This window comes from Coturnix japonica, chromosome 1, assembly GCF_001577835.2.
Source record: "Coturnix japonica isolate 7356 chromosome 1, Coturnix japonica 2.1, whole genome shotgun sequence".
NCBI lineage: Eukaryota > Metazoa > Chordata > Aves > Galliformes > Phasianidae > Coturnix > Coturnix japonica.
The window spans coordinates 26,648,832-26,675,414 of NC_029516.1; the positions used below are offsets into that span (position 1 = coordinate 26,648,832).

Consider the following 26,583-nt stretch of genomic DNA (forward strand, 5'->3'; position numbering starts at 1 on the left):
TGAAGACAAATTGATATAAAATTTGTATTTATGTAAAAAAATAATGCATTGCATACTGTTAAATCAGTCAATAACAGTATCCACCTTCACAGAGATGTCTAGATTCTCAGACTTCAAAAGGTTACACATAACAAGGAAGACAAACAAATCACATATGAGGCAGACTTTCTATTTAGCATTCCACAGATTTACACCCTGAGCCAGCAGGGAGATCAGGTGCAGAACACAAACTCTGCTTACAATGGAGAGTGCTTCTGTACTGCTAAAGCTTATGTGGGTCGGAGATTCCAAACCAGTCTGCCTTTGTCAAAGGAAGAGCCACAGACATTAAGCTTCTAAAATGGAGTTAGAATGAAGGCGCAAGCCAGCAAGTAGATCCTCCAAAGCTCATCACACAGGAGCTTTTCTGGAATCCAAAAACTCACTTTATAAAGGCTTCATCTCAGGTTATGAGTTCAATTCAAGTACACTTACAACTACATTTAATACCATGCATGTTTAAATAGTATTTTTCCGTAACTAGAAGTCAATCTTCTTTTCCTATGCTTTTCTCTTTTACAATCTGCCTTACATAAACATTTTTTTTTCCTCATCAAGATACCTACAAAAAGCTTAATCCTTAACCGTTATAATTCATTAACACCCTATTCAATATTAATATAATCATGCAGTCAAGGATCTGGCCCAAAACTATTTTAAGCACATGTTATTTGTAAACAAACAAACAAACAAAAAACCAACTATAGTAACAGGATATCTTCTCTAAAGAAAACATCTAATAAACAGTCTGATGAAAATCAGAACTTTTACCACAGCTCTTCAATTTTAGGTACTAAATACTCCATAATAATCATCATGTAATGATTCTTAGTAAGAAAATACAGAGCCTGCTTTCCACCATTTTTTCCTACTACCTATAAAGCTGCAAAACATTTTATTTTTTTATGTATTCTATGAAAAAATACCTTCATATGTTGCAAAAGTACAGAACCTCTCAATTCAGCTGTATCATTTGGGCAAGAGGGCTCAACAACACTGAGACAAATTCTCACCATCTACAGGCAGAAAACTAGTATATCATACTAGCTATTCATTTATAAGAAAACTGTATTTATAGTGTGCCGTTTGCGTCAAAGACAAGCACAACAAGATTGTCAAAACAGTAACCCAATATGTATAAGAGATGAATATATAAAGGCACATACAGATTGTCAATGATTAAATTGTATTTCTTTGAAAACAGAGTATTTTCTGCACTTGTAAACAACTTTGTGATCACACCTTTAAAGTGAGGTTAGTGCTGCTGACTCAGTTATTGCTACATTCACAGTTTAAATGAATTTTAGACGAGGTACACTTCCAAATAGAGCCATCTTCATTTCTTCTTTGTTTGCTTCATCATTTGAGACAACTGAATTATGTAGACTAAAGCCACTGACCATAGAAATCAGTAGCATCTAAATCATCAGATCCAACAGTAGCTGTGATTAACCTTCAAAAGAGGAAAAAAGTCAACCTTGCAGGAAAAAAAAAGTTCCTGCTCTTCATTACGTGAATATTTTCTTCATTTTTATGTACGCTAGTAAACTTTGATCTGGGCACGTTAAAAGCCAATTCAAGCCACGCTGTTGCACTTTTTGACCAGTACATTAAGTCAGTCTCTTAATTCAAGAGCTTGAAGTTTTAATCAACTTCCCTTTGATCTTCTGACAGACAAGTCTCTTACGCTTTTTTTTAGCTGCTTCATGAACACTTCGTATACTCTCCCACAGTATGTATGCACTGTTTTCTGTAGTTCCAGTTCTAGGGGTTGCAACAGTGAACGAACCAGATCGTCTCCAAACGAATACTGTAAAGGGCATAGGAAAAGGTTTAATGTCAATAATACAGGACTGACATATGTTATTACACAGAGTTACTAAAGAATGCTATAAAAATGGCTTTGAACATCATATTTGGTTTTTATACACTGGTGAATGTTTTCGAGAAAATAATCACTAAACTACACCATATACTCAAACACTTCCAATAGTACACCAAGCATGAATTTTTGCTTGTTTCTACATAAGCAAATGAATATGCCCAAAGAAGCATGTGGGAAATTTAAGATTACATTTTTAAATTAAAATAAAAAAATACCAATTTTAAATGATTTCTGGTTATTTCTCTTTTGACCAGTAACTTTCCTGAATGACATACAACTTTTAAGGAACACAACTCTTTTTAATCTATACAATAAAACAACAGTATGAGTAGTAAGTGGTACTACCGAAAGCAGAAAGCTTTCATTAAACTGAATGATGGTCAAGCACATACTGTGTTTAACTTGGACATGAAATGAAGTCGTCATTAATACTACACTGCAATATTGTTATAAACAAATGAAAAGCTAAACAGTATTTCAAAGTAACCTAATTTTGTTCGCCATATTACCAGTGGATCAGCAGTGTTTCGTACATTTTCTCTGACATATACATAAAGCAAATGGGATCGTAAATAAAAAGAAGTAATTTTTTCTTCTGTTTTTGACAACACTCAAAGGAAACAAAGAAATTGTACCTCTATGGAAACACATTCGCTTTCCCTGCAATGTATTCTCACACCCCCAAAAGTACTTTTTCTCATTTTTATATCCATATGACAACATGTAATAAAGCGCCATTAAAATATACTATTGATTTTTGAAGGTTATATGCATACAATACCCTGCTACATTAAAGTGTGCATCAATGCTAAATTTTACAGCACTTCAGTGAGTGTACCAATGCAGTGATAAATAGTTTATTAGATGACTTATTTGCAGAATGAAGTCACAGTACTTTGCATTTAAGTGAACAGCAACATATCTATACCCTGAATCTCTAACAAAGTCCAAAACACTGCATAAAAAAGTATTTTCTACCCTCCAAATCTAGCTACCATTGAATGTTAAAATGTTGCATTAAGCACATGAAAAGTTTGGGAGGAAAAATATTTTCTTTCCTCTTTATTATAAAACCTCCAGTAAAGTTCAGCTCCAGTGGTCTCCATATGTCCATACAAATAAAGTTTGAGATGTACTTATTAAGAGGATGGGAACAGCCTTTTAAACAGACACGAAGCAGGTACAGGCAACGTTTTAGAACCATAACCTATATACAGTCTATACACAGACATTTCAGACAGCATTAATCACAAAATCAACAAACTGGGAATCTATACAAACAGTAAACCAAACAGTAAACCCAAAAAAGGGAAACAGATTACTTTGTTGCAATAAAGACCAATTTTGCACAATTAAACGCTGAATACACTTACATTTTTTATTGCTTCATACACGGCCCTAAAAGTTGGTTGTTTATCATCATGGTAAACACCCCTGTTTCCATGAAGAATAAATATACCCTCTTCTTCAGCTTCCTTACAATTGCTTCCATAAATGCAGTGGTCAGGCCGATAATTCCATTGGCAAGGAAAGATATACAGACTTTCTGTGCAGGAAAAAAATAAATAATTCTATTAAGTATCAAAATTGTTTCTAGGGATGCATTCATATTTCTCACTTCACATTAATACTCCTTTATGAATTTCTCTACAGTTGTTCTAAAACCTGACAACAAATTGAACTCTAGGACACTTCAATTTTGTCTATCAATGCAAAAACTGTTTCTTGGAAAAGAAAACAACCATAAAGAAGTCTACTGAATTCTTCCACTGAAAAGTTTTCTAAATCATTTTCCTGGACATCATATTCAACATCAACCTTGTCACATTAGACTTAAAATCAATGTGGATTTACCTGGATTGTGAAAAAACATTATGTTCAACAGATCCTGATCACCCCACGTTATGTTCAACTTGTACTTCTTCAGCAGAGGCATAAGAAGTTCTCCCCACCGTAACCGGACTGTTGTCATATCATTCTATTAGACAAAACAAAGCAGAAGATTCACCCATTCACATCAGCTATGCTTACGAAGAAGGAAATGCCCTACAGAATCTCATCATTTGATTCTGAAAGCCACAAATCTCAGATGGCTTGCATGCATTTATATAATTATTCCTATTGAAAAAGTGACTGCATTGAGGGAAAATACATCCATGGGTGCTTCCAATATGCTTTATTTCTTATTTAATTATCTTACGATAAGCAAAATTATATGCATCTCCTGCCATGTTGAGTTGTTCTCAAGATTTCCGTTTAAGACATCTCCTAAGAAATATCAAGTTGTTTTTTGTCTTACTGGGTTTTGTACAGCAGAATTCAGTACAAAACCAGATTTCAGTTGATGTGTGCCAAGTACATTGGCACTGCTTAAACTTCCATACTTGAAGCAATTTCTTGTTCTGTATCAAAAAACTGAGAGCGTGCACAGGTTTTATAGTTAACTTTAAACATTTCAAAATGGATCGATATAAAATTAACTATTTAATATTCCCTCACACACAGACAGACAGAAGGATTAATAAGGCATTAAAATGAATACATTCTTCAAATGTTTTTCTAAGAATTTTCCTTGAGTTGAATCTATTTTTATTTATTTATTTTTTACTTCCACAGCAAAGGCACAACTTTTCACTACCAAAAAGCAGCATGACTAAACCAACAGCTGTGACTTATTCCCCAAATTATTGACTAATTACTGTTCAGAGAATGAAGAAAAGTTCTTCTAAGGCTTAGCTGAGGAGAAGCTGCTTGGAGTAAGCTGACTGGTGCTGAACTCCACATTACTACAAAGAGGTTATTAAATGCAGCATAATAAGTCTTACACATTCTAAAGCTATTTTCTTAACTTTATATCACATTTAAGCTCAACTAAAACAGAAAAGGAACAAGATTGCTCACTCTATGTCTTCCATTTTAGTTCAGAGAAAGAGAGAGAATACAATAACAAGACAACCCAAAGAGAACATTCCAGAGCAAGCATGGGACTAGCCTATTCATTCTTATTAATGTTAAAAATATTTTTAAAAATTGAACTTCAGCGTTGTTTGGGATTTGTATACAAAAACACCAAGTTACAAAGCAGAAAAGATAACCTGGGGTACAATATTCAGTTTTAGAACTACAGCATCAAAGGCTTTCCCCTACAAGCTTTCTTCTAACAAACTAGAAAGCACATATAGCAACAGTTCTGTTTTCAGTCTTTCCTCAAATCAAGTCAGCCATCAAATATGGAAAGCTTTTGGAATGGAAGATTAAAAAGAAGACGAAATACAATCAATTTTCAGACAGAAATTAATAAAAAAGGAAGATCTATAGTTTATATTATGTAAGAAGCCAAACTGAATGGTATCACGGTCCCTTCTGGCCTTAAAAATTTATGACTATGGCTGCTTCCAAGTATTTGACAAGATCAGGCATAAGAAATGCACAAGAGAATTCTTCTCTAGCAAGAATTATAATTAGGCTCAGTGCAATGTGATTAAACAGAAGAAGATGCAGGCTAAAAACCTTCCAAAAAGCAAATCAATTAGACTGAAGCACCATGTATAAAGATTACTGCCTCACTTGGATTTTGCCATCCACAAAATATTGATCAAAGGTTTAAACTTGCACTCGATGCTAAGAACTGGGAACGGTGAGCTAATTTAATTCTGTTATTATGTTAATCATAGCAAAAAAGTATAAAAAACTAAGAAATGAAAATAATTTTTAAAAGATATAGAGTGACCCATAAATATATTACTTTAAATTGTCAAAACCATTTATTCATATAATTTTCATTTAGTTTGCATAGTTATTTAATAACACTGAAATACAGACTATATCCCAAGGAGATAAAAAGCAGGTAATAGCATACATCACACTGCCAGATGTCCAGAAGCGATACTACTTGACAAATAGTGCTATTAGATTTAGGAATTGGAAATTCTAATGTTTCAATAACCTTTGCATAAATAAAGAAGTTATATATTAATTTATTAGCTCTGATGTACAGTGAATCCAGCATACAAATCACACTGTATAAGAAAAATTGCTTGAATTTCTTGAATTGAATTTTATAACGTCATTCTGCAAAACTCTACTTGTAGTGAGGTCAGGCTGAGAAACAAAATGCTCGAGTTCAATCCATACTGATAGAAGAATTACTTTTCAAAAGTTACTCAGGTGAATATTAAACAGTAACTAACATTATCATTAACAGATTCTAAAATCTGGATTACATTACCAATATCCAAAAAATTACCAAAGGGATTAAAGAGATTTACGAAGCAGCAAACAAAACATTTTGTGGTATTTTAAAATGCCATCAAGCTGTTAAAGACAGGTTCTATAAACCCTCCAGATCTCAGCTTTTTTGAATGGAACAAAACAATTATGAATCTTGAGTGGTCCTGTGTGGGGACTCCACAATCCTTCTAAGTCCTTTCCAACTCAGAACACCTGTGATTCTGTGTTATTTATGAACAAAATATACCTAAGAACACTAAGATGTTCTTTTGAGTATTTTAGAATTAGATGTTTTGCTTTCATCAGCTTGGTCATGGCTGATTTAGAAAGGCTCCCAGTATACTTCCATGTAGCTAAGGTTGATATCAGTAAAGTTGTCATACACAACCTGCAGCAATCTAGTATTAAACTTCCTCTTAATGCTTCTAGGAGTACATCAATCCCCTCCATCTTTCTTTCAAAGGAGAGGTGTACCAGCCCTCTGATCATCTTCGTGGCCCTCCTCTGGACCCACTCTAACAGTTCCACATTTCTCTTGTGCTGTACTCCAGATGGGGCCTCACAAGGGCAGAACAGAGTGGGACAATCACCTCCCTCTCCATGCTGGCCACTCCTCTTTCGATGCAGCCCAGGATACAGTTTTTTATCCACCAGATCCCAGAATTCCTTCTCTGCAGGGATGCTCTCTCAGAGTTTACCCAGTCAGCACTCATATCTGGGACTGCCTCAATCAAAATGCAACACCAAGTCTGATACCACAGGACACTTCTCCAGTGGGCTCAACAGGCAGTAGCACAAAGTCGGTAGAATAGGTTAGAAATTATGAGGCAGTGTTCCTCCTGAAACAATTCTGAGCCTTCCAATAACAAAAAATATCCAGTCATATGTAAGCTGGCCATCAGCAATTAGGTCTAAAGTGAAGTCTTAGCAAGTCAGCCACTTTGGAGAGTGTATCTACCCCTACAGATTCACGGCTTGAACAAATAGGAAATAGTACACTTGTCAGGCATGTACAGTAGAGGTAAAACACCTGGAATGAATATCAACAGATGTTCGTTTTTTTATACAAGAATCTGAATGATACAGAGATAACATTCTAAATCAAGGAAGGCATATCGAAATATTCCTGCTGAGCCATAAAACCTGTGTATGTTACATCACGCATCCAAGCGTTAGATCTGTTTCTTGCTCAAGACAATCAGACTCAAAGTGAGAAAAGCAGGGAGAAAAAAAAAAGAGAAAGAAATGGAAGGAAAAAGATTTAATGCAAGAAACAAGTTCTCAGTAATCATGTTAAAAGCTGCATATTGGGAAGACATACAAAACACTTCTTTTTCTTTTTACTTCTGTATCAAGCAAGAGATGCTGGATTGAAGGCGTTCCACACCTTCCTGTGCTAGCTGCTTCTGACTCCACTTTTAACTAGCAATAGTATGAGAGGGAATAGCCTCAGGTTGTGCCAGTGGAGGTACAAGTTGTATATGAGGAAAAGCTCCTAAATAGACAGGCACAGGAGTGGGCAGCCCAGGGAGGGCGTTGAGTCATTATACCTGGAGATGCTCAAGAAACATCTAGATGTGGTACTAAAGAAAATGATTCAGCAGGCAACACTGGTGATAGGTGAATGGTTGGAGTAGAGCAGGCCAACCTGCAGCTTGAGGACCACTCTCAGCCAGGCACAACTTGTAGTGTGGCCTGACCCCAGTGGTGGCTCTTCCCCATCAAGCGGCCAGGTGCACACCCATCACTCACAACAACCAAACACTGGTGTGCTATCAGCACTGTCTGGGCTGAAATCAGGGCACAGGGAAGGCACAGTGCAGTGCTAACTCAAGTTATGGCAAATAATTGTCTACATTTTGATGCATTGGCTAAACACAGTCCTGTGAACAGCAAAAAAAAAAAACATGCAACTGTGCTTTCAGTTTTGATAAAGGAATTTGAAAATAGGCTTCAAGGTTACAAAACAAACAAACATCAATTCAGGCTTGCAACACCATTTTCAGTCAACATAAATCTGCAAATGTTCAGACTGAATGTATAGAGCTGCAATCAATATTCAAGACAAAAATCTGATCATGTCTCTTTACTAGACTCTTACAAGACCTCTCAACAAATAAAATATCTGTCTCTTCACAGACATACCTTACTCATGTCATCATTTTTTGGCAGTATGTACATTTATGAACAAATGTTCTCAAGAATGAAGGACAGACTAAATAAAACTTCATATAAGACATCTGATGAGCACTTCGAGAACTCACTGAGAATTGCAACCACTGCCATCAAATCAGAAGCTGATCCATTGGTTTCACAAAAACAAAGTCAACTATCACAGCGGTTTTATGTTTTTGGAGCTCTCCTTACATACTTTACGACAGTTGCTCCAGAAGTAATGCCTCCTCTTCTATTCTGTCGGCCCACAACACCACAGGCAGATGGTGGTGGTGCAGTAGTAAAGGTTGAACCTTCCTGCCAATATCCCGCTGCATTTTGTTACTGTGAGACAGATGGCAATAGAGGAGCAGTCTGACCAAATCGTGTTGACATGGAAGAGCATGTGAAACAAAGGTGTCATTTAATTCTTCCATGAAAAAAAATAAAAGAAATAAAGAAAAAAAAACAAACGTGTCCATTGACATTCGTCAACACTTGCTGAACATTTATGGAGACCAAATAGTGGATGTGAGCACAGTATTGCATTTTAGCAGCAGAAACAGTGCCAGCAGGTCTCTTCCACTGGCGCAGGTTTTGATGAGCACAGCATGCAGCCTCTTGCTCATCGCTGGTGAAAATGCATAGCTAATGGTGGTGACTATCTTGAAAAATACTGTTTCGCTGCTGAGAATTTGCTCTATCAAGCGGAGTTATTGTATCTGCTGCAGTTACCATTGAAATAAATGGGAGGTATTACTTTCGGAGTAAAGTATGTATATGCAGCCCAAGGCAGTTTCTCTTCACTCAGTGTGGTTCAGACAAGCCAAACGGTTGGACAACCACTGACTAGATGGTCTTAGAGGTCTTCTCCAACTTTAACAATTCTATGACTCTAAATTAGTTGCCACTCTTAAGGCATACTTTCCCCTAGTTTTTGACTCCATGACTGTTTTTCCTAATCAGATTTCTTCCCATTTTCATGAAGTTTAGTTTTTGTGGTTGTTTACAGTTTTCTGTGTGTTTTGTTGTGGGTTGTTTATTCTTTTAAGTGTAAAGTAAGACAGTAGCATAATTATGCAACACTGCTTTTGTACTTGCCAAGTACACAGGAAAAAATCTGCAAAGCAATGGCCACTTCTTATAATGGAGATGTTACTTTAGGAAGTATTTACATGACGTAGTTATCTCTGTAGAGAAACTGAGAATGCAACGTAAACCAAAGGTACTTAAGTTGATTATCATCACTGGTTAAACTTTCAAAGATCAAAATTTAGAAACAGTACAGTTTAAGTTACTAAATGTTTTAGCACCACCTCCTGGTCATAATACTACATACACACATTCTTAAAGTTAGTTTATAGTGCACATAAACCGTTTCCTGAATGCTTTGAACTGAAGAAAAATAGTAAACTATCTACTGACAAACATAATTTAAAGCAGCAAATTGTATCCAGTCACATGATATTCGAGAAAAAAAAATTCAAACAATCAAAGCCAACTTACAAACCAGGAATTTCAAATCTTTAGATACAGCTTTAAGCACAGGTTATTTATGGATCACTGTTCCAGTTACAAGAAAAATATTTGTCCCAGATGAACTTGGGATGAAAAATACTGTCCCAGATGAATCTGAAATAGGACTGGAATTAAAAGATGTGTGAAAACAAGCTGCAATAAATGCCATATACGTACCTTGAAATACTTTCTTCTGATACGTGTCATATTCATCAACATGACCCCAGAGTTGATTCCAGTCGCTCCATAGTAGGGATGCCGAGCAAAGCGATTATACCACCCAATACGAGGCTCTTCATGTTCCGGTGCCATTGCAGCAATTTGTGTGGAGTTGAACTTTCTCAGAAAAGACCAAATATCATCAACGGGTCTCAAAAACAGTATGTCAGTATCAACATACAACAGCGAATCCACGTCTTTGAGGATTAACTGTGAGGGAAAAGAAGTTTAAAACCAAACTGAAGTAAGTGAGCTTCTCTTAATAAAACAAACTGTGGCAATTTGTACTTTAAATATTTTTGACACATACAAATAAATTCACCTTTGCCAGTTCATAAGCAAAACAAAACAATTTATTTCCTCTTCTCTTTTTGAGAATTTCTGCAGACTGAAAAAGAGGTTTGATGCACAACAATAACACAAAAGCAGAACGCCAGCATTTGTACTCTATATCCTAGGTCTTCTTGGAAGAAGGTTGTGGGCCAGGTGAAACACTGCAATAACAGAACATCCTAACTTCTGGCCTTTCCCTTGCTTAGATATGCAACTAATCAAACTATGAGGCAAGTATAAGGAAACCAACAAGTGACAGTATCTGGGAGACGGCTGCCACTGCTACAATTCATCTGGCATGAAGTATGACTAATGAAGTCCTAGCTAAGCAAATAAAAGGCTGCACAAAACACTCTGGTAACAACAGGCTATTTCTTGTTTCATTCCTCTTAGACCCATTCAAGCAGGAAACTTTCCAAATAAATGAGACGCATGATAAATCCATCTTATCTCTGAGAGGGTGGCATAAGCAACCTACAGTAAGCACCAGGGATTCCGTTACATTATGCAGCAACTAAGAAAGGGAATTGTATTCCAGGGTGTATTACCAGAAACTTCAAGGATTTTTAGGATGTCATTTGTGACCTTAGGAGTAGCAGTTCTTCATTTAACACTAAGCAGAAATAAAATTAGCTTCTGCCTTGTCTTGTAACACAATAAACTTACAGGCAAGAATAGCCTTTGTGAAGCACATGGTTTGAACAATTTCTTCCATTCCTTCGCACCCTCCGACGGAAATGTTATTGGATACAACGTGTAATTAACTTTTCCTTCATATGGGAAGTCACCAAGCTGGATGAAAAGATCAGAAAAAAATTACGTGAGTTCAATGTTAAAGGGAATAATATCCCATTTAAATTAATAACACAACTGCAACACCTCTTTTCCAAAGCAGAAATGTTTCCTCAACTACAAAGATCTGTCAGCTACTCAAAATACTTAAGAAGAAAGTGGCACCTGCAGGACACAGTGAAGAAAACACATCATACCCGATCACATACATAAGAGCAAGTAAAATCCATCAGTACTTACAGAAAGTAAAGCCATCAGACATTTTTTCCCCTTAGCTAATTTCCACAAGAAAACCATCTGTAAAGTCTTTCTCAAATTAAAATAAGCTTGTCTAACTCTGCTACAGTTACCTAAAGTATGACATTCTGAGCACAAAAATAGTAAAACTCTCCAAAGGTATTTACCAGTCAGCTTCTAATACTGTCACTCCAGCCAACGTTATATCCGTATACTGGAAGCTGCTAAAATTAGACATAACCACATCCAACATTTTCACAGAATGAGGTTTCTTTTTACTCAGGCAAAATAAAGCTGACTCAAAGTAACCACAGGGATAAAAAAAGGACAGATATTTTCTTGTAAAATCAACTGCATTCAAGCTCACACAATAAAACTGGTTTGTGGTCAGAACATCAGGTTTCTATTTAACAAATTCAAGGTCACAAATCATGGGTCTGTCCCTATGAACAGCCTCAATATCAGCAACAGGCACTTTTTAAAAGGCAAACAAAATTAAAAATCCCTGCCCAACACTAGGAAAGGCTTGTATATTAACTCAGGCTTCTTTATTTCTGCCACTATATTCAACTACCAAACATTTCTCAGCTACACGGGTATTACTCCAGTTGTACTACAGGTTTATTAAATAAATGTTTTGGATACTCACTATGTCTTTGAAGCTCTCATGTAATTGATCCTCAGCAAAAATATGAAACTGGAGAGGTTTGATGCTGAAAATAATGGCTGATCTCAACATAGTAATGGTCTCCTCCAGTCTTTCACCGCAGGCAACCACTGCAAGATGCATTGTCTCAGAAGGCTGTGTTTTCATGTAACTGTACCTAATACAAAGAAGATTTTTCATTTGACATTATTCCTTTCACAAGCTTAAACAAAAGCTCTATTTTCTGCAGAATTTAATTTAACAAAATAACTTAACCAATAATGTACAGATAAAACAGAACAAAACAGCTGCGTTATACTTCAAACATACTTAAGTTAAACCTGAATTACTCTCTTACCCATTCCCACCACACCAACCTGTGAAAATGAAAGAGCTACACAGAAACTACACCAAAATGAAACAAAAAAGAAAAATCCTTAATAATTTTACTATTCTTTAGTAGCAAAGAATTCTATCAAAACGGCCAGATTAAAAGAAAGATGGCATTAAGTTGCATCAAAATGCAACAGTCTGTCATCAGTTTAGGTCTGAACATGTATTACTATTTTTCTCCCTTTTCCCTGCACTCTCAGTACAGACAAGTAAATACAATATATATGGTAAATAACAAAAATGAACTACCACTGTTTTAAAAAAAGTTTCACTAACTAATGTTTTTGACCTATCCACTTGTATTTTGTCCTTTCTCTGCTCCAGCAGATACTTATGTCAAACCCATGCTTCAGAGCTTCTCCCAAGCACTGGCAAAATGTAGAAAGATTTCTCCCATCCTGCAGGTATGCAACATCACAATCACAGAATTGTAGGGGTTGGAAGGGACCTCTAGAGATCATCGAGTCCAACCCCCCTGCCAAAGCAGGCTCCCTACACCACGTCACACAGGTCGGCGTCCAGGCGGGTCTCGAATATCTCCAGAGAAGGAGACTCCACCACCTCCCTGGGCAGCCTGTTCCAGTGCTCCGTCACCCTCACCGTAAAAAAGTTCTTCCTATGTCGTAGTTTCATCCCATTACCCCTAGTCCTGTCCCCACGCATGACTGGAAGTCCTGTCCCCAAACATGATTTGGAAGGAGGAGAAGCTGAGAGCTCAAGCGACTGTGTGGGATGTCCTGGTGCTCTCAGTGGTGCCAACAAATCCCTCAGACATCCCAATCCTATGCAATGCTCAGATCTCTGGGCTAAAGCGCAGGACTTGGGAAGTCATTTCTCCCTTGTTCAACAGTTATCATGAGAAGTGCCTGCTACATATTAGGCAGGGTATATTATTTCATTACTTTAACGTGACAGGCTAGAATTTTAATCAAGTAAATACCATTAGCTTGGTAGCAAACACTGCTGGCATACTAGATCTACAACTGTTTTCTTTTGTTTGGATTTCATATACTTAAACAGCAAGAAAAGCTTTCAAAGGCTTTAAGTGTACGTCAGCTCAAAGCCAACCTTTGTAACAACATTCTACGCTTGAGCTATTCACATCAGACTAATAGAACTAAGAGCATCCCGAGCTCTCACAGCTTTCCAAGTTATGAAAACAAAGAATTGTCAAAAGTCAGAAAAGACTTTGCCAAACTAGCAACAGCAGGGAAATGCTCATCCATTCTCAGACACCTGGCAAAGATAGACACTCCAAGATACAAATGAGCAGATCTGATTCTTAGCACAATCTCTACCTAATTTACGCAACTAAAACACATTTAAATGGATACATATTTTCCTATAAATCACCAAAATATGACATGTAAGTGGTATTTTTTAAGTTTAAGATCAATACACATTATTTTGAGTTCGCTGAAGCAAGATACAAGCAACAACATTGCTGTAAAAGTGCTCAAGTTTGGTGCCATAAATAACATATTTATAACAAAACAAAACATTCCAAGCTTTGAAATGGTTCAGAAGTCCTGAAACTACTAAAATCCAACAACCCAGGGATGTAAGAGGGTTAAAAATTCAATTAGAACATACAGCCAATATTAAGTTAAGGTTTGGAACTGCAAACAAAATCACATGGTTGAAATATGGGTAGTATTTAGATCCAAAACTGGACATCTAAATGAAGATGCTGGCATATGAGATTGTGTCTAAGCTCCCATTCAAACTAAGAGAGACCTGATGGGAGGGCAGTGGAGCCCAGACAACAATTCATCTTACTTCAAAGTAAATACCTGGGGCTTGATTCAATTGTTTAACACAGCGTCACTTAATATGTTCCAGAATAGCTCACCCTGACCTCCAGATGCCAGTCCTGAAGGATGAGGTATCTCAAAGATCGTGTTGTATCTGTCAGTCCTATGTAGATGTCAAGGATATCCTAGTGCTTCTCTATTAACATCAGCCATTTACCTCTTAGCAACTTACTGGCTAGTCACCTGGGTCACACTGTTCTCTTTCAATTTTAATGACAGTTCAAACCTACTTGGCACAAAAACATTTGGAAGACTCAATCCACAGACTAAATCCTTTCAGATGTCCTGCAGCAAAAACTGAAATATCAGTTCAGTTTAAAAGAGAAAAAAATAAAGCATAACCTTTACATATAACCGAAGCATGAACATTCAGACCTTTATACCTAAAGCTAATCTAAACATTACACCATGTAGCAGCAGCTGATGCAAAGAAAGCTGAATGCGATGAGGGGAGCTGAAATCCACAAATAAATACACCACTGCAGTCTGAACAAGCTGCAAGCACCAGATTAGCCTCATCACTAATCCACTGAAAAGGGAATTACAATAATTAAGCCCTGAAGTCATGAGAGCCTACATTGATATTGCAAGGTCATGTGATAAATAACAGCGCTACCTATACAAACTGCATAGCTGAAAGCCAAGTTCCTGAACCACATGGAACACAGCTCTCCATGAATAAAGTATGATGAATATTACACCAAAGCAGCCCTAATACACAGCACTGAGATTCAAAGACTAGTTTCCTACATCTAGTCACACTGCAAATAAAAGAACACTTCAAGCCACGCAACAAAAGGTTTGCTGTAATGTTTTCACAGTCACTTCACCCACATCTAATCTGTTTTATGAGCTCATGAGTTCAATTTTCTTAAATCTCTGCTTAAAAATGATTTTTTTCAACCCCGAAATAATTGTGTGAAAAAGTGAAAGCCACCTGCACTTAGAAAAAGAACAAAGACGAGCCTATTGAAAACGTGTTTTCATTTTCAATATAAAAAGTCAGCAAGCAACAGTATCAGTGCAAAAGTTTTCCCCAGGTTGCCCAGTGATGTGGTTGATGTCCCATCTCTGCAGACTTTCAAGGTGAAGCTAGATCAGGCCTTGAGCAACCTGATCTAGCTGTGGTGTCCCTGTTGAGTGCAGGGATGTTGGACTAGATGGCCTCCAGAGGTCCCTTCCAACTCTAAGGAGTCTATGATTCTATGAGAAAGCAAGTTGTGTTGTTTAGGACCTGCAGGACAAATATTTTTATATAAGCGACCCGTATCATTTCGTATCTGCCATCTTAATATGTCTCAGAAGATGAAATGGTAGATATGTACAGAGAATACAGGTGGCTTAGTTATCACACTTTTTCTTCTTTTAAAGCTTTGTGCTTGATCTAAATCAATGGAACATTAAGGAGGCAGATCCAACAGCTCACTAGGGAAAAAAAAAAAGCTCGAAGTGAGAAGGCAGCGAAGCCTGCACTGATTAAAATGCAACTGGGAAATCATTCCCACAATTAGAAAAAGTAGGATTGAGGTAACTACTAAAATTATCTGCGTTTGGAAGTGATGAAAATTCTAGTTTTTACTCAACTTAATTTTCTACTACAGCACTGAATTAAAAACACACAAAATAAGCTCTGATTACAGCCTAAGTATGCTAATGATACCACTGCATATAATGTCTAAATGTCATCTGTTCAATTACAAACTCAATTGGTAGATTAAGTTTGAAGCTACAATATATTAGTCATTCAAAAATCTACTACAGGAGTTGGAAGCCTCATCCTGCAATGAGCCAAGTAGTTTAAAAAGTCCTGTTTTTCAGGACTGTCACAATTCAGCTTAATTTATCCACACCACCAGGACCTCAATGCAGCCAGAAAACAGTAATCTAAGTTTACATAAGCAATGTAAGTTATGCAGAAATAAAATGTGGGCACAGAGTAGCTCCACAGTCCTTCTCACATGCAGCAGAGGTAACAAATCTTAAACAGATTAACTGAAGAAGACATCATCCATATGAAAACATTACTAGAATCATCAACCGATCATGAGTGGTCAGGTGCTGGAATGGGCTGCTCAGTGAGATGGTAGAGTCACCATCCCTGGAGGTGTACATGAAACATTTAGATATCGTACTGAGGGACATGGTTTAGTGGGGAATACTGGTGGTAAGTGGACAGTTACAGAATCACAGAATGACCCGGGTTGGAAGGGACCTCAAGGATCATGTAGTTCCAACCCCCCTGCCTGGCAGGGCCACCAAACATACACCTTTACTAGATCAGGTTGCCCAGGGCCCCGTCCAACCTGGCCTTGAACACCTCCAAGGACGGGGCATCCACAACCTCCCTGGGCAGCCTGTTCCAGGGCCTAAGCACTCTCCTAGTGAAGAACTTCCCCCTAACATCCAACCTAAATCTTCCCTCTTTTAACTTAAAACCATTTCCCCGTGTCCTGCTACAGTTGGACTGGATGATCTTGGAAGTCTTTTCCAGCCTTGGTGATTCTATGAACTGCTCAGAGCTCTCTGGTAGCAAGGTTGAATGAGCCATGGCATGTGTCAGACTGAGCTCTCTAAGAATACCTCTACTTAGAATTTCCAAGCCTATGAGTCTCCAACACTTCTGTTGTACAAAACCATAATAGCTTGCTGCCATCCAAAGAGGGAGCATTTTCCTCTCCTCTCTGCTATTTTCCCCACCTATTGTGGCACCCACTGCAGCTCCCTGAAACAGCCTGAACTCACTAAAACACAGTAGTAGTAACAGTCTGGGGAAGTGAGGGGGCCCTCTGAAGTCAGGACAGATTCAATGAAGAATTCGACAAGCACCAGCATCAGCACAACATATGGGGATTCACTTAATGTATTAAATAATCATATTTCATTTATACAAAATGATTAATTTGAACATCATCACAATCTTTCCACGTTTATGCAATACATTTTCTTTCAGCTTCAATAAAAAAATAAGTCAACATGAGACTCTGCATGTATTAGGATTCACTGTGAAAGAAACTGCACTATCCCCATGAGGCCATAATCAATGCATACCTCAGCACATGTGCCTTCTCAGCCACGTACAGCATTATCAATTAAATAATATACATTATAGCTTAATGTACACATAAAGGAACTACATACTGTTTCTCTATTTCTGGTTCCAATTTCCCACTACTTAACTTGAAACTGGAAGTTTTTTTGCCGTCTTGATGTGTTACGTCTTATAGAGTGTTTGTAGGTATCACAATGGCCAAAGGGGTCAGAAGGCAGTGGGGCACTCTCCTATTTCAGCACTGGATCAATGAGGTTTACAATTGTATCTCATATCTCCAGAAAGCACAAGCTAACCCTAACCCTAGCCCCTACACCCCACCACAATAGCACTGACATCACCTAGTGCTTAGCATTGTGAAGGTTAACTCCCCAGAAGCCAACCTGAGGGGGAAAATACATGAACTGAGTTCATGCAGACAACCAAAAGAAACTCAGACAAACCCTTGTGCCAAGTGGAAGATGATACACTGGCAGTCTGGGGCAGAGAGAAAGTTTCAGCAATCCCAGATTATATGGGCACCTCATCAGCAGCCTAAAAATCAATTTAAGCCAAATGTTCAAATTAAATTCTTGGCAACTGAAGAGCTTAAAAAGCACCAAAAGCACACAAGCAATGGAGAATGGGAACAGATCAAGGAGTGATGCTCTGAAAGTAATGCCTCCTGATTGCTCCTGGAGTAATGACTCCAGACTGCAGAGGGGCAGCCTGACAGGGACGTTTGTACAAAACAAAGGTATGTCAACAAATTCCTCCATGCAGGAAAAAACTATGTGGGTTAGAGCAGATACATGTCAAGTAGCTTAAGGCTTCTTCAGTTAATTCACAAGCTACTACTGGAATCTGACAGCTTTAAGGCATGCGAACAACCACAAAAATCAAAACATTTACATGTCTTGGTAAAGATAAAACTTTAAGGATACAGCATATGCTTTCATGTAGTGCATTTTAAATTACATTCTAAAGTAGCTGTTTCAGTTTTGGATTAAATACCGTCTTCTTATTCTTGATAATATGGGATTTTAATAAGAAAGATCAGACCTTACTAAACATACCTGCCAGTTTTTATTGCAAGCTATGTCACAAGTCCTGCTGTGCACCAAGTTTTGTCAAAAATAAATCCCCAATCATTTCTTAATATTATTTTCAGATAGACTTTTTACCAGTTAACAAGTCTTTATTAAGAAAGCAACATAACTGGAAAAAAAAAATGGAAATTCTTTGTAATTACATTTCTTCAGTATATAGCATGAAAATCTAACAGAACAGGAGGACAAAGTCCAAAGACAACTGTAACACAAGCATGTGAAATGTGAGGCAACCAAAATATTTTGCTTTGTCCCCTTGCTACATAGTCACAAATACTATTATATTAGCTGCACTTGTCTGCAATCAAAAAATAAAGAACTATTTAACAATGGATCCTACCTAAAAGCAGCTTCCCAAAAGCAGTTCACTCCACAAACATCAGAGGGCAGCATCCAATAGGAATTCCAGAAAGATACAGACAAATTCTTACACCTAACAGGATAAGACAAAAATAACCTATATAAATGTTACTGATTATATGGCAAAGTTAATAGGATTATTTTGTAGCTGAAACATAATTTGATCGGTTAATTACCTGGCAGGAGACTCACTACATAGTGGATAATATAAAAGAGCAGGTGCCAATCAGGAAGGATTCTTTTCAGTATGTATGGTCCCAATCCCACCAGCCTTTCCTCTCTACTTATTTTCAGAGTGAGAGAAATAAAGGGGGTAGGATTTCTGAAGGTCATTGTATGCAAATCTATAGGTGACAGAGTGAAAGGCAACACATAAAGCTGAAAAGATTCCTCACCATTGCAGCATTGCTATCTACCACAAGCAGAGAAGTTGGAACACTTCAATTTCAAGCGTATATTATTCATTTAAACACAAGCCCTATTAACACACATTCAGTGCAAACCTGCAGAACTTATTTAAAAGAAAAATAATAGTCCATCAGCACCAATTACATTGTTTCATTACAAGAGGTTATTGCGATACAGAAATAATCACACCATCTGGCAAGATTTCCTTCTCTATACTAGTACCAAGAGCAGTCATTGGTTCACATGTGTTACACTAACAGCTATAAAGGTGTGCTAGTCTGCTATGGAAGTTTATGCAAGAACATCATAGGAAGTATTTTAAAAGTGCAATAGAATTGCATGTTCTAAGGTTCTGGTGAGGGAATCCATGAGATTTAAAACCTTTAAGGAGCATATGGAATACTGCAAAGCAAGAGGTGCACGCTCCTGAGTGACTTCCTATGCTTCACCATTATGCCCTGTTAACATAATGCCGATGGTGTTGATCTCTGTTAAGAGCTGGCATTCATGAAGACGTGCAAGAAGGAAAACCATAGAAAAAGCTGATGATGGAAAGCTGAAACGCCACAGCTCAAAGTTGCACTGGAAGTTTGTTTTATGAGTTTGAAATGAATCTGCACCACCTTGGCTGGGTTACCTGATACTTACACAGGCCACACATGCTTTGTAAAAACTGCATTTAAAAGATCATCACAATAACAAAAAATGGCAAACTGTATCATCTTTTTTATTGATGCTACAGAAAAATGACCTGATGCACACACAGAAGCGTTACACAAAGCCTCACTAACTGTGGGCTGAGCTCTTTGGTAGAGGAAATACTCATATCCTGTGGAAACGTGGTGGCAAAACTATTGGAATCATTCCATCTCACGACAGTTCCCATTCCACTGGAACAGGCTGCCCAGGGAGGTGGTGGAGCCTCCTTCTCTGGAGATATTCAAGACCCGCCTGGACACCTACCTGTGTGATGTGGTATAGGGAGCCTGGTTTGGCAGGGGGGTTGGACTTGATGATCTCTAGAGGTCCCTTCCAATTCCTACAATTCTGTGATTCTGTGACAGCAGAAATGATTTCCACAAACAAATATCTATGTACAAAAAAAAAGGGTAACGTAGACTGCGACTTGTTTCTTTTTGAATATTACTGGGGAAAGTCAGTGGTAGAAAGCTCTAAATTCTCTCTGCCCAGATTCATCCTTGGGGCTTTTGAAGTTTTAAAAGAAAAAGAAGGCAACAATTTCATGGCACATATCTGAAGAAGGATCTTTATGATCTTCAGTGCACACCTTTTTTGTAGTAACTGCCTCTCATTATTCTGAGGACAACTTAATAGACTCAAAAACACTATTCTGGTTTGGAGGATTTGCTGTATTATTGTTACTACAAGGATTCTTCCAGCTGTCACAAGCACTGTGTTTTTCTTGCCCTGAGCTCCTTTCTTACCCAGATTACCATACCAACAACTAGAATTAATGCCAAAGTGCTTTCTCTGCCACATTAGGCCCTTCCAATATCCCATTTTGTATTATGACAAGGTTGTCAGGCTCAGATTTCATTCACAAACTGTGTTTGTTCGAAACGGAAGAGTTACTGAGATGCATGATTTACCATACATTAAGACTTGTTTCCTACAAACAGAAGCCTCTCTCTCAACTGATCACATACTGCCGTGTTCTTACAGCTTCCACACACAGTGGATTAGGAGACTGAAATTGACAGAGTACATTTTTTGTTACTCAGAAGATCAGTCAGAAATTATATTCATCAAGTTTTGTTCTTTATTTATTTATTTATTTATTTTTAATTAAGAGCTAGAGTAAATAAACAAGAAAAGCTTGGATGACAAATAAGGTGTTCCAGGTGGTTTCCAAAGTTAAGGAGGTGCATTCTGCCTGTTAATCAAACAAGTTATCCAACAGAGTGCAGGTCAGGCAGGAGTACTTACCTCCAGCACTAGGGGATAGCTTGCTCCCATCTATTACAGGTTATATGGCTAAGGGCTAATTAAAGGAGAAAAGACAGACAGCTCAAGGAACGCTGCCACTTAGGCAGCAAAAAGGCAGTGCTCCAGGCTCCATGAGGAAGCTACTCTGGGGCTGTGCCAAACAGACTGCAGTAAGGAGCTGGGGAGCTCCAGGGAAATGACCAAAGACGAAGAAAGCAAAGCATCAAGGTGAACCAGAGAGAAGTGAGAATGCACACACAGAAAGAAGAGGGTTCATTGACACATGAACAGCCAGTTAGTAGAACTGGCTGTGTTGTGAGTCTCCTTAATAAACACTGCTCCTGCATTCCTGGGTGAACAGGTGCTCTATTTTGCATGCATGGAAGTCCAAAAGGCAGCCTGAAATCAAAGGGGCCCACTTGTCTGCAGTGCCAGAAACTGGAGAGCCCTGACCTGAGTGCCCACAGTGTGTGGGTGTGCACGTTGGGGCACTGTCACTAGCAAGTTCCAAGCCAGATTCACCAACAAAGAGGGTCATAGGCATGTCAGCCAGGTAATAGCGAGGCTGTAGGGCTGAAATCTCAAAGTGTGAGACAGCTGCTGAAAGAAACAGGAGGTCCCAGCCAGCTCCAAAAGTCTCCGTGTCTGGAGGTTTAGAGGCTGACAAATGACATGGTCACACACCTGGAATCAGCCAAGCGAAACACCCATCTTCATGAAGCAACTGGGAGACCAGGCAACCCAGCTGCCAGACAGCCTAGGGATCCATAGCCCCACATGTGCATGCATATGTATACTGTGGAGCTCTGAGTAGCAGCAGCCAAAGCAGCGCTGCAAGCCTTATGGGTACCCACATCCAGGCCAGCAGCAGGGAGGAGACCAGAGGGTCAGGACCAGCTCCTGCACAGACTGAGCATTTAAGGCCAGTTACTGGAAGGACCTACACTGAGATCATTATATACTTTTTACTAAGAGGCTTTCACGCTCATCAACCAGAGAAGGGAATAGGATCAGGACACCTGTGCTGTTTGTGCTTCCCCAAGTGCTCTTTTCTCCATGTTGATGCCTGTGGCCAGCTACATGTATACACATGTAGTGTGGGCTAGTGTCCCTGTTAGGAGTAAGTGCTGAGTTCTGCTACTGGCTGCCCCCAGGGCTGGGAGGTGCAGCAGCAACCTCTCCATCAGACGGCCAGGTTGGACAAGTTCTAACATCAACCACTGTCAAAAATACCAAAACAAAGAAAAAGACACTTATAAAAACATTGAATCCATGCTTTCCAGTCCAGCACTGTCTTTTATACTACTGTAACTTCACAGAGTTTAGCAGCACGTCCACTCAGAGCTGCAGTCACCTACTATGGGTCATGACTGCTGCAGTGCTGTCAGCACTGCACTAACAAGCTAAATCTAATCAAGAGCAAGCATCGACTAACACAGAGAGACTGCTGCAGCAAAACAGGAAGGCCGCGTTTTTATTTCCTTCCTGCTCATACATACAGGAGCAAAAGTTAGGAAATAACGAGTTTCCCAATTCAACACTGAAACACACTGAGATGATTCTTCTGAATAACTTTTCCTGAACTGAATCTTTGTTTTAACGTATTTTAAAAGAAAAGCAATAGCTTGATTAAACAGGAGACGGTAGATCCTAAATTTAACGTTAAATGTGCCTACCTATCGCCACCATCCCACTCTGCTGCCAAAGCTTGTGGGGATAACCATTGCACTTCTGCATGCACTAAAATCCACTCACCTTTCCCTTCACCAGTCTAGTCAGACAGCGAGAAACAGATGCAGCCCAGCATCAGTTACATATCACAGAATACTGACAGCTACACACACAGATATAACACTGCTACCTGTGTGAACTCAACTAGAGTATAGTGGAGTACAGTGGAAAAATGTTTGTTTGTAATGGCTAGTAGGGCCAAGTTCATTGACCTTGCAGGATTCACAGAGCTAATTATTGACGCTCTCCTGCTTTTATTTCCCCACTAACTTGCCTTCAGAACAGCACTTCTTTTGGACCTTCATGGAAAGACGAAGATTATGTGCTTCACCGAAGTGGCAATATTGAGAAAATTAACCAAAGATTCGCTTCTCATAAGCACAGTCACAGTCTAATTAGACGATCCAAAAGCACACACAGGAGAGCTGACTTGAAAGAACATTCCACAGACAGCAAATATTAATAATGATATATGTTACAAATGTGCACTGGGCCACTGCTGTTTCCATTTTGTTTTTACCATTTTTTTTTTTCCACAGCCTCGCCCATAAATCGTAACAGCAAATTAAAAAAGGCTGACTACATGTACCAACTTTGTATCTTCTGAATGAGATCACTTAATTACTCCTTTTCTTCAGGTTCAGAACTGTTGTTGGCTTAGCTGTTACATATGACAGTGTTAGAGAATCAGGAGGACAATTTAACATCAGTATTATCCTTCTTCACAGCTAAGACCTAATTTCAGGCTTTACCTCTCAAAACACTTTAGAATCATAGAATGGTTTGGGTTAGAAGGGACCTTTAAGACCACTTAGTTCCAACCCCTCTGCTGTAGGCAGGGACACCTCCCACTAGACCAGGTTGCTCAAAGCCCCATCCAGCCTGGCCTTGAGAGCTCCCAGGAAGGGGCATCCACAAACTTAATGGGTTATTTTTCCCTCACAAAAAGCTTTGCAGCTCTTTATACCCAGTTTCAAGACACTGCTTTTAGTCTGTAGTCATTTGGTTCCTAGGGCTAATGCAGCCTTTGAAACAAACACCTCATTACCAAAGTGATTACCCAGCGATCTCCCTCGAATTATTATGCTTATTGAAGGATCTTGCCTCAGCTTGCCATTCAAGTCTCAACACAGTACTTCCTTTCTAATTAAAGATTCTCTACCGAGAAGCATCAGCACTATTGCGAAATTCTGGCAGGTGCGGTACTCTGAAGCTTTAATTCAAAGCTTGCACTTCTCATGTTCGCATGCTTCTGAAAACCACCAGAAATCTTCAATTCCTTCCTTCCACCACAAAATATGACCAAATTCCTTCTGCTTTTATGTCATATACTAAATCAGATTACTCGGGAAAAGAAAACTCTATTCAGCTTAAGAGAAGAAGAAAGAACCGCTGAGTCCATGACCGCCCTCGGATGACAGGAATATCTGCTTCGCTCAACTGCATTTTACAGCTAACAGTAAAAACAGCTGAAGCACCTCACTGCTGAGAGTTCCCACAAATGCGTAAGAAACATTAAACTTCAGGAAGGATTAGAAGGTTCTCAGAACATAATTCGTTCCACAAGGCTATTGCAATCCATAGTACGGGGCATGACTGCAAGGCAGAAGTAAGAGGCATCAAGCTGCTTTGTGGCTACCAAGCTCCATCTCTGCTACAGAAACAGCTGAGGTATGAAATCCGACCAGCACTAAGACATTCATCGATTACACACGAGAACACGACATGATTCAATATGTGAGAATAACCGAAACAAGCATCTAAAGGAAGATTCAGTGGGGCGTTCCTTCACTGCCACAGGATGGAATTCTTCCTTGGAGAGTCTCTTAGCCCACTAAAGGCCTGTAATAAGATAGTTTAAGTGCTATGGCACGGACCTGCCCCCGAGTTCTGCACACACAGCACTGAAACTTCCAACAATTCACAATGGGAAGATGCTCACCCACAGCCTTTACTTTGATATCAGTTTCTGGGCAAAGAATTCCCAAAGATGGCAAGACAGTACATCCTCATGAAAGTATATGGCTGTGAATTACCTGTGGCACTTAAACCTTTGGAAGGTAACTACTTCAGTTTGGGAGGCTTTTCTGCATTGCAACACAGAACAGATTTCTATCTCATTCCACCCTAACGCAGCAAGTAAGAAGTTTCACCTCACTGGAGTTCCCCTCCATCGGTATCTTTGAATTAGTACAAACATCAACAAAGAAATAAGTACTGCTTTCAAACAGATTTATCAGGGACCTCCGTGCGGCCAGGCGGGCTGGGAGAGCACGGAAAGGGCAAACAGGAGTTTTCGTACACTTTCACGCTCCTGTTCACACTAACACCGAGCACAGCGTTGCGACACGAGTGCTCGTAGTGAAGCTTGAAGCCGGCCACAACTACTCCTAATAACCCCTCGCAACACCCGAGCTCGGAGCACGAACAGCCCACCCCTCCCCGGCCCGTACCTGCCGGCCCCCTCCTCGCCTCGGCCCGCGCTCCCCGCCTGCCGCCCGCCGTCGGGTGCGGCCGAGTCTCGGGCCTGCCGCTGCCGGGCGCCGCCGGCCTCCTGCTCCAGGGAGAGCGCGAGCTGCCTGACGCCGTAGAGCAGCGAGCAGACGCCGCAGCCCAGGAACAGCAGCGTCACTCGCGCGAACCGCCGCATCCTCCGACGCCTCGGCCCCGGCGGCAGCACCGGGCGGCGGCCGGGGCCCAACCGGCAGCGAGAGCCACGACCGACGCGGCGGCGGAGCGAGCCCCGGCATGAAGGGGGCGGGGATCGAGGGGCGGGGCGAGACACGAGGCGGGAGGAGGAAGCGCCTCCCGCACAGGAGAGGTGCTGCAGGCCCTTCCTCATCCTCATGGCCCAAACTGGTTTCTCTCCAGTATGGCTTGGTCTCCCTTGTATTGGTGTGAGGGCTCAGAACTGGATCCAGCTCCTCAGATGTGGCTTGAGCAGTGCAGAGATCAATCCCTCAGCGTGCTGGGGATAATACACCCAGGGTGCCATTGGGCTTCTGTGCAGCAAGGGCACAAAGGCAAAATCCAGGGCCAAAGTGGCAGAATGGTGGTGTGGACCTCGAGAAGGATGGACTCATTGAGAAAGTCATCGGCAAAAGATGAGAAAGAAGCTGTAAAAAGGACTCTGTAAAATGAGTTTGCTTAACAAACTAAGGGAAATTTATGCTACTGAGGTTCATGTGCATGACAGAAAAATATCCAATTCTGAATCGATGATCTCTAAGGTCCCTTCCAACCCGCACGAGACTATGATACTATGATGATACTATGATGATACTATGATGATACTATGATGATACTATGATGATACTATGATGATACTATGATGAATGTGCCACCCGAAGTTGCAGCTGAGCTTTCCCATTTTCTGTCCCTCCAGGCTTAACATCACAGGGGATGAACTCTGCCATTCTGCTAGTTTCTCTCTGTGTGTGCTTGTGATCTTAACCTGGCTCGGTGTTCTCACTGCATGTCTGCATGCTGACTGGTGTCATGAATTCAGCCACTGTCCCTCTTCACAACCCCCTGCACATACGAACAAGTCCCTATGGCAGGTCATAAATAACATTTTTCATGGATAAACAAAGCCCTGACTTCTTGCCCTTAATGCTGAGGAGAGCTTTGCTGTTTAAAACAAGAGATCAAAGTATGCATAAGAAAGAAAAAGAAAAGGGGGGGGGGGAAGATGCTATATTTCACAGATAGTTGAAGAAAATAATCAGAAATCCCAGATA

At 39.6% G+C, this 26,583-nt stretch overlaps 1 protein-coding gene across 3 annotated transcripts; it reads right to left on the bottom strand.

Annotated features, from left to right (window-relative positions):
- GXYLT1 (glucoside xylosyltransferase 1) lies at window positions 1-25,597 on the bottom strand. 3 transcript variants are annotated; one of them, XM_015854593.2, is made up of 8 exons: window positions 25,297-25,597; window positions 18,738-18,830; window positions 12,057-12,231; window positions 11,045-11,170; window positions 10,004-10,255; window positions 3,779-3,902; window positions 3,298-3,470; window positions 1-1,849 (listed from the first exon to the last, which is right to left on the bottom strand). In XM_015854593.2, the coding sequence occupies exons 1-8, from the start codon at window positions 25,491-25,493 to the stop codon at window positions 1,688-1,690; spliced, it is 1,302 nt and encodes a 433-aa protein (XP_015710079.1). In that variant the 5' UTR covers window positions 25,494-25,597; the 3' UTR covers window positions 1-1,687. The 3 variants fall into 3 exon arrangements, with proteins under 3 accessions (XP_015710079.1, XP_032299074.1, XP_015710084.1); XM_032443183.1 differs by lacking the exon at window positions 25,297-25,597 and adding an exon at window positions 21,113-21,581; XM_015854598.2 differs by lacking the exon at window positions 18,738-18,830 and having other exon boundaries at window positions 25,297-25,596.
- Between the last annotated feature and the right edge of the window lie 986 nt (window positions 25,598-26,583).

Bases quoted from the DNA above. Each gene is read 5' to 3' on its own strand.
- GXYLT1 (XM_015854593.2), bottom strand. From the start codon at position 25,493: ATGCGGCGGTTCGCGCGAGTGACGCTGCTGTTCCTGGGCTGCGGCGTC. The intron at 3,903-10,003 runs GTACGTATATGG...TTTGTCTAATAG, and splicing joins TCAGAAGAAAGTATTTCAAG to AATGATATGACAACAGTCCG. The intron at 3,471-3,778 runs GTAAATCCACAT...TTTCCTGCACAG, and splicing joins AATGTTTTTTCACAATCCAG to AAAGTCTGTATATCTTTCCT.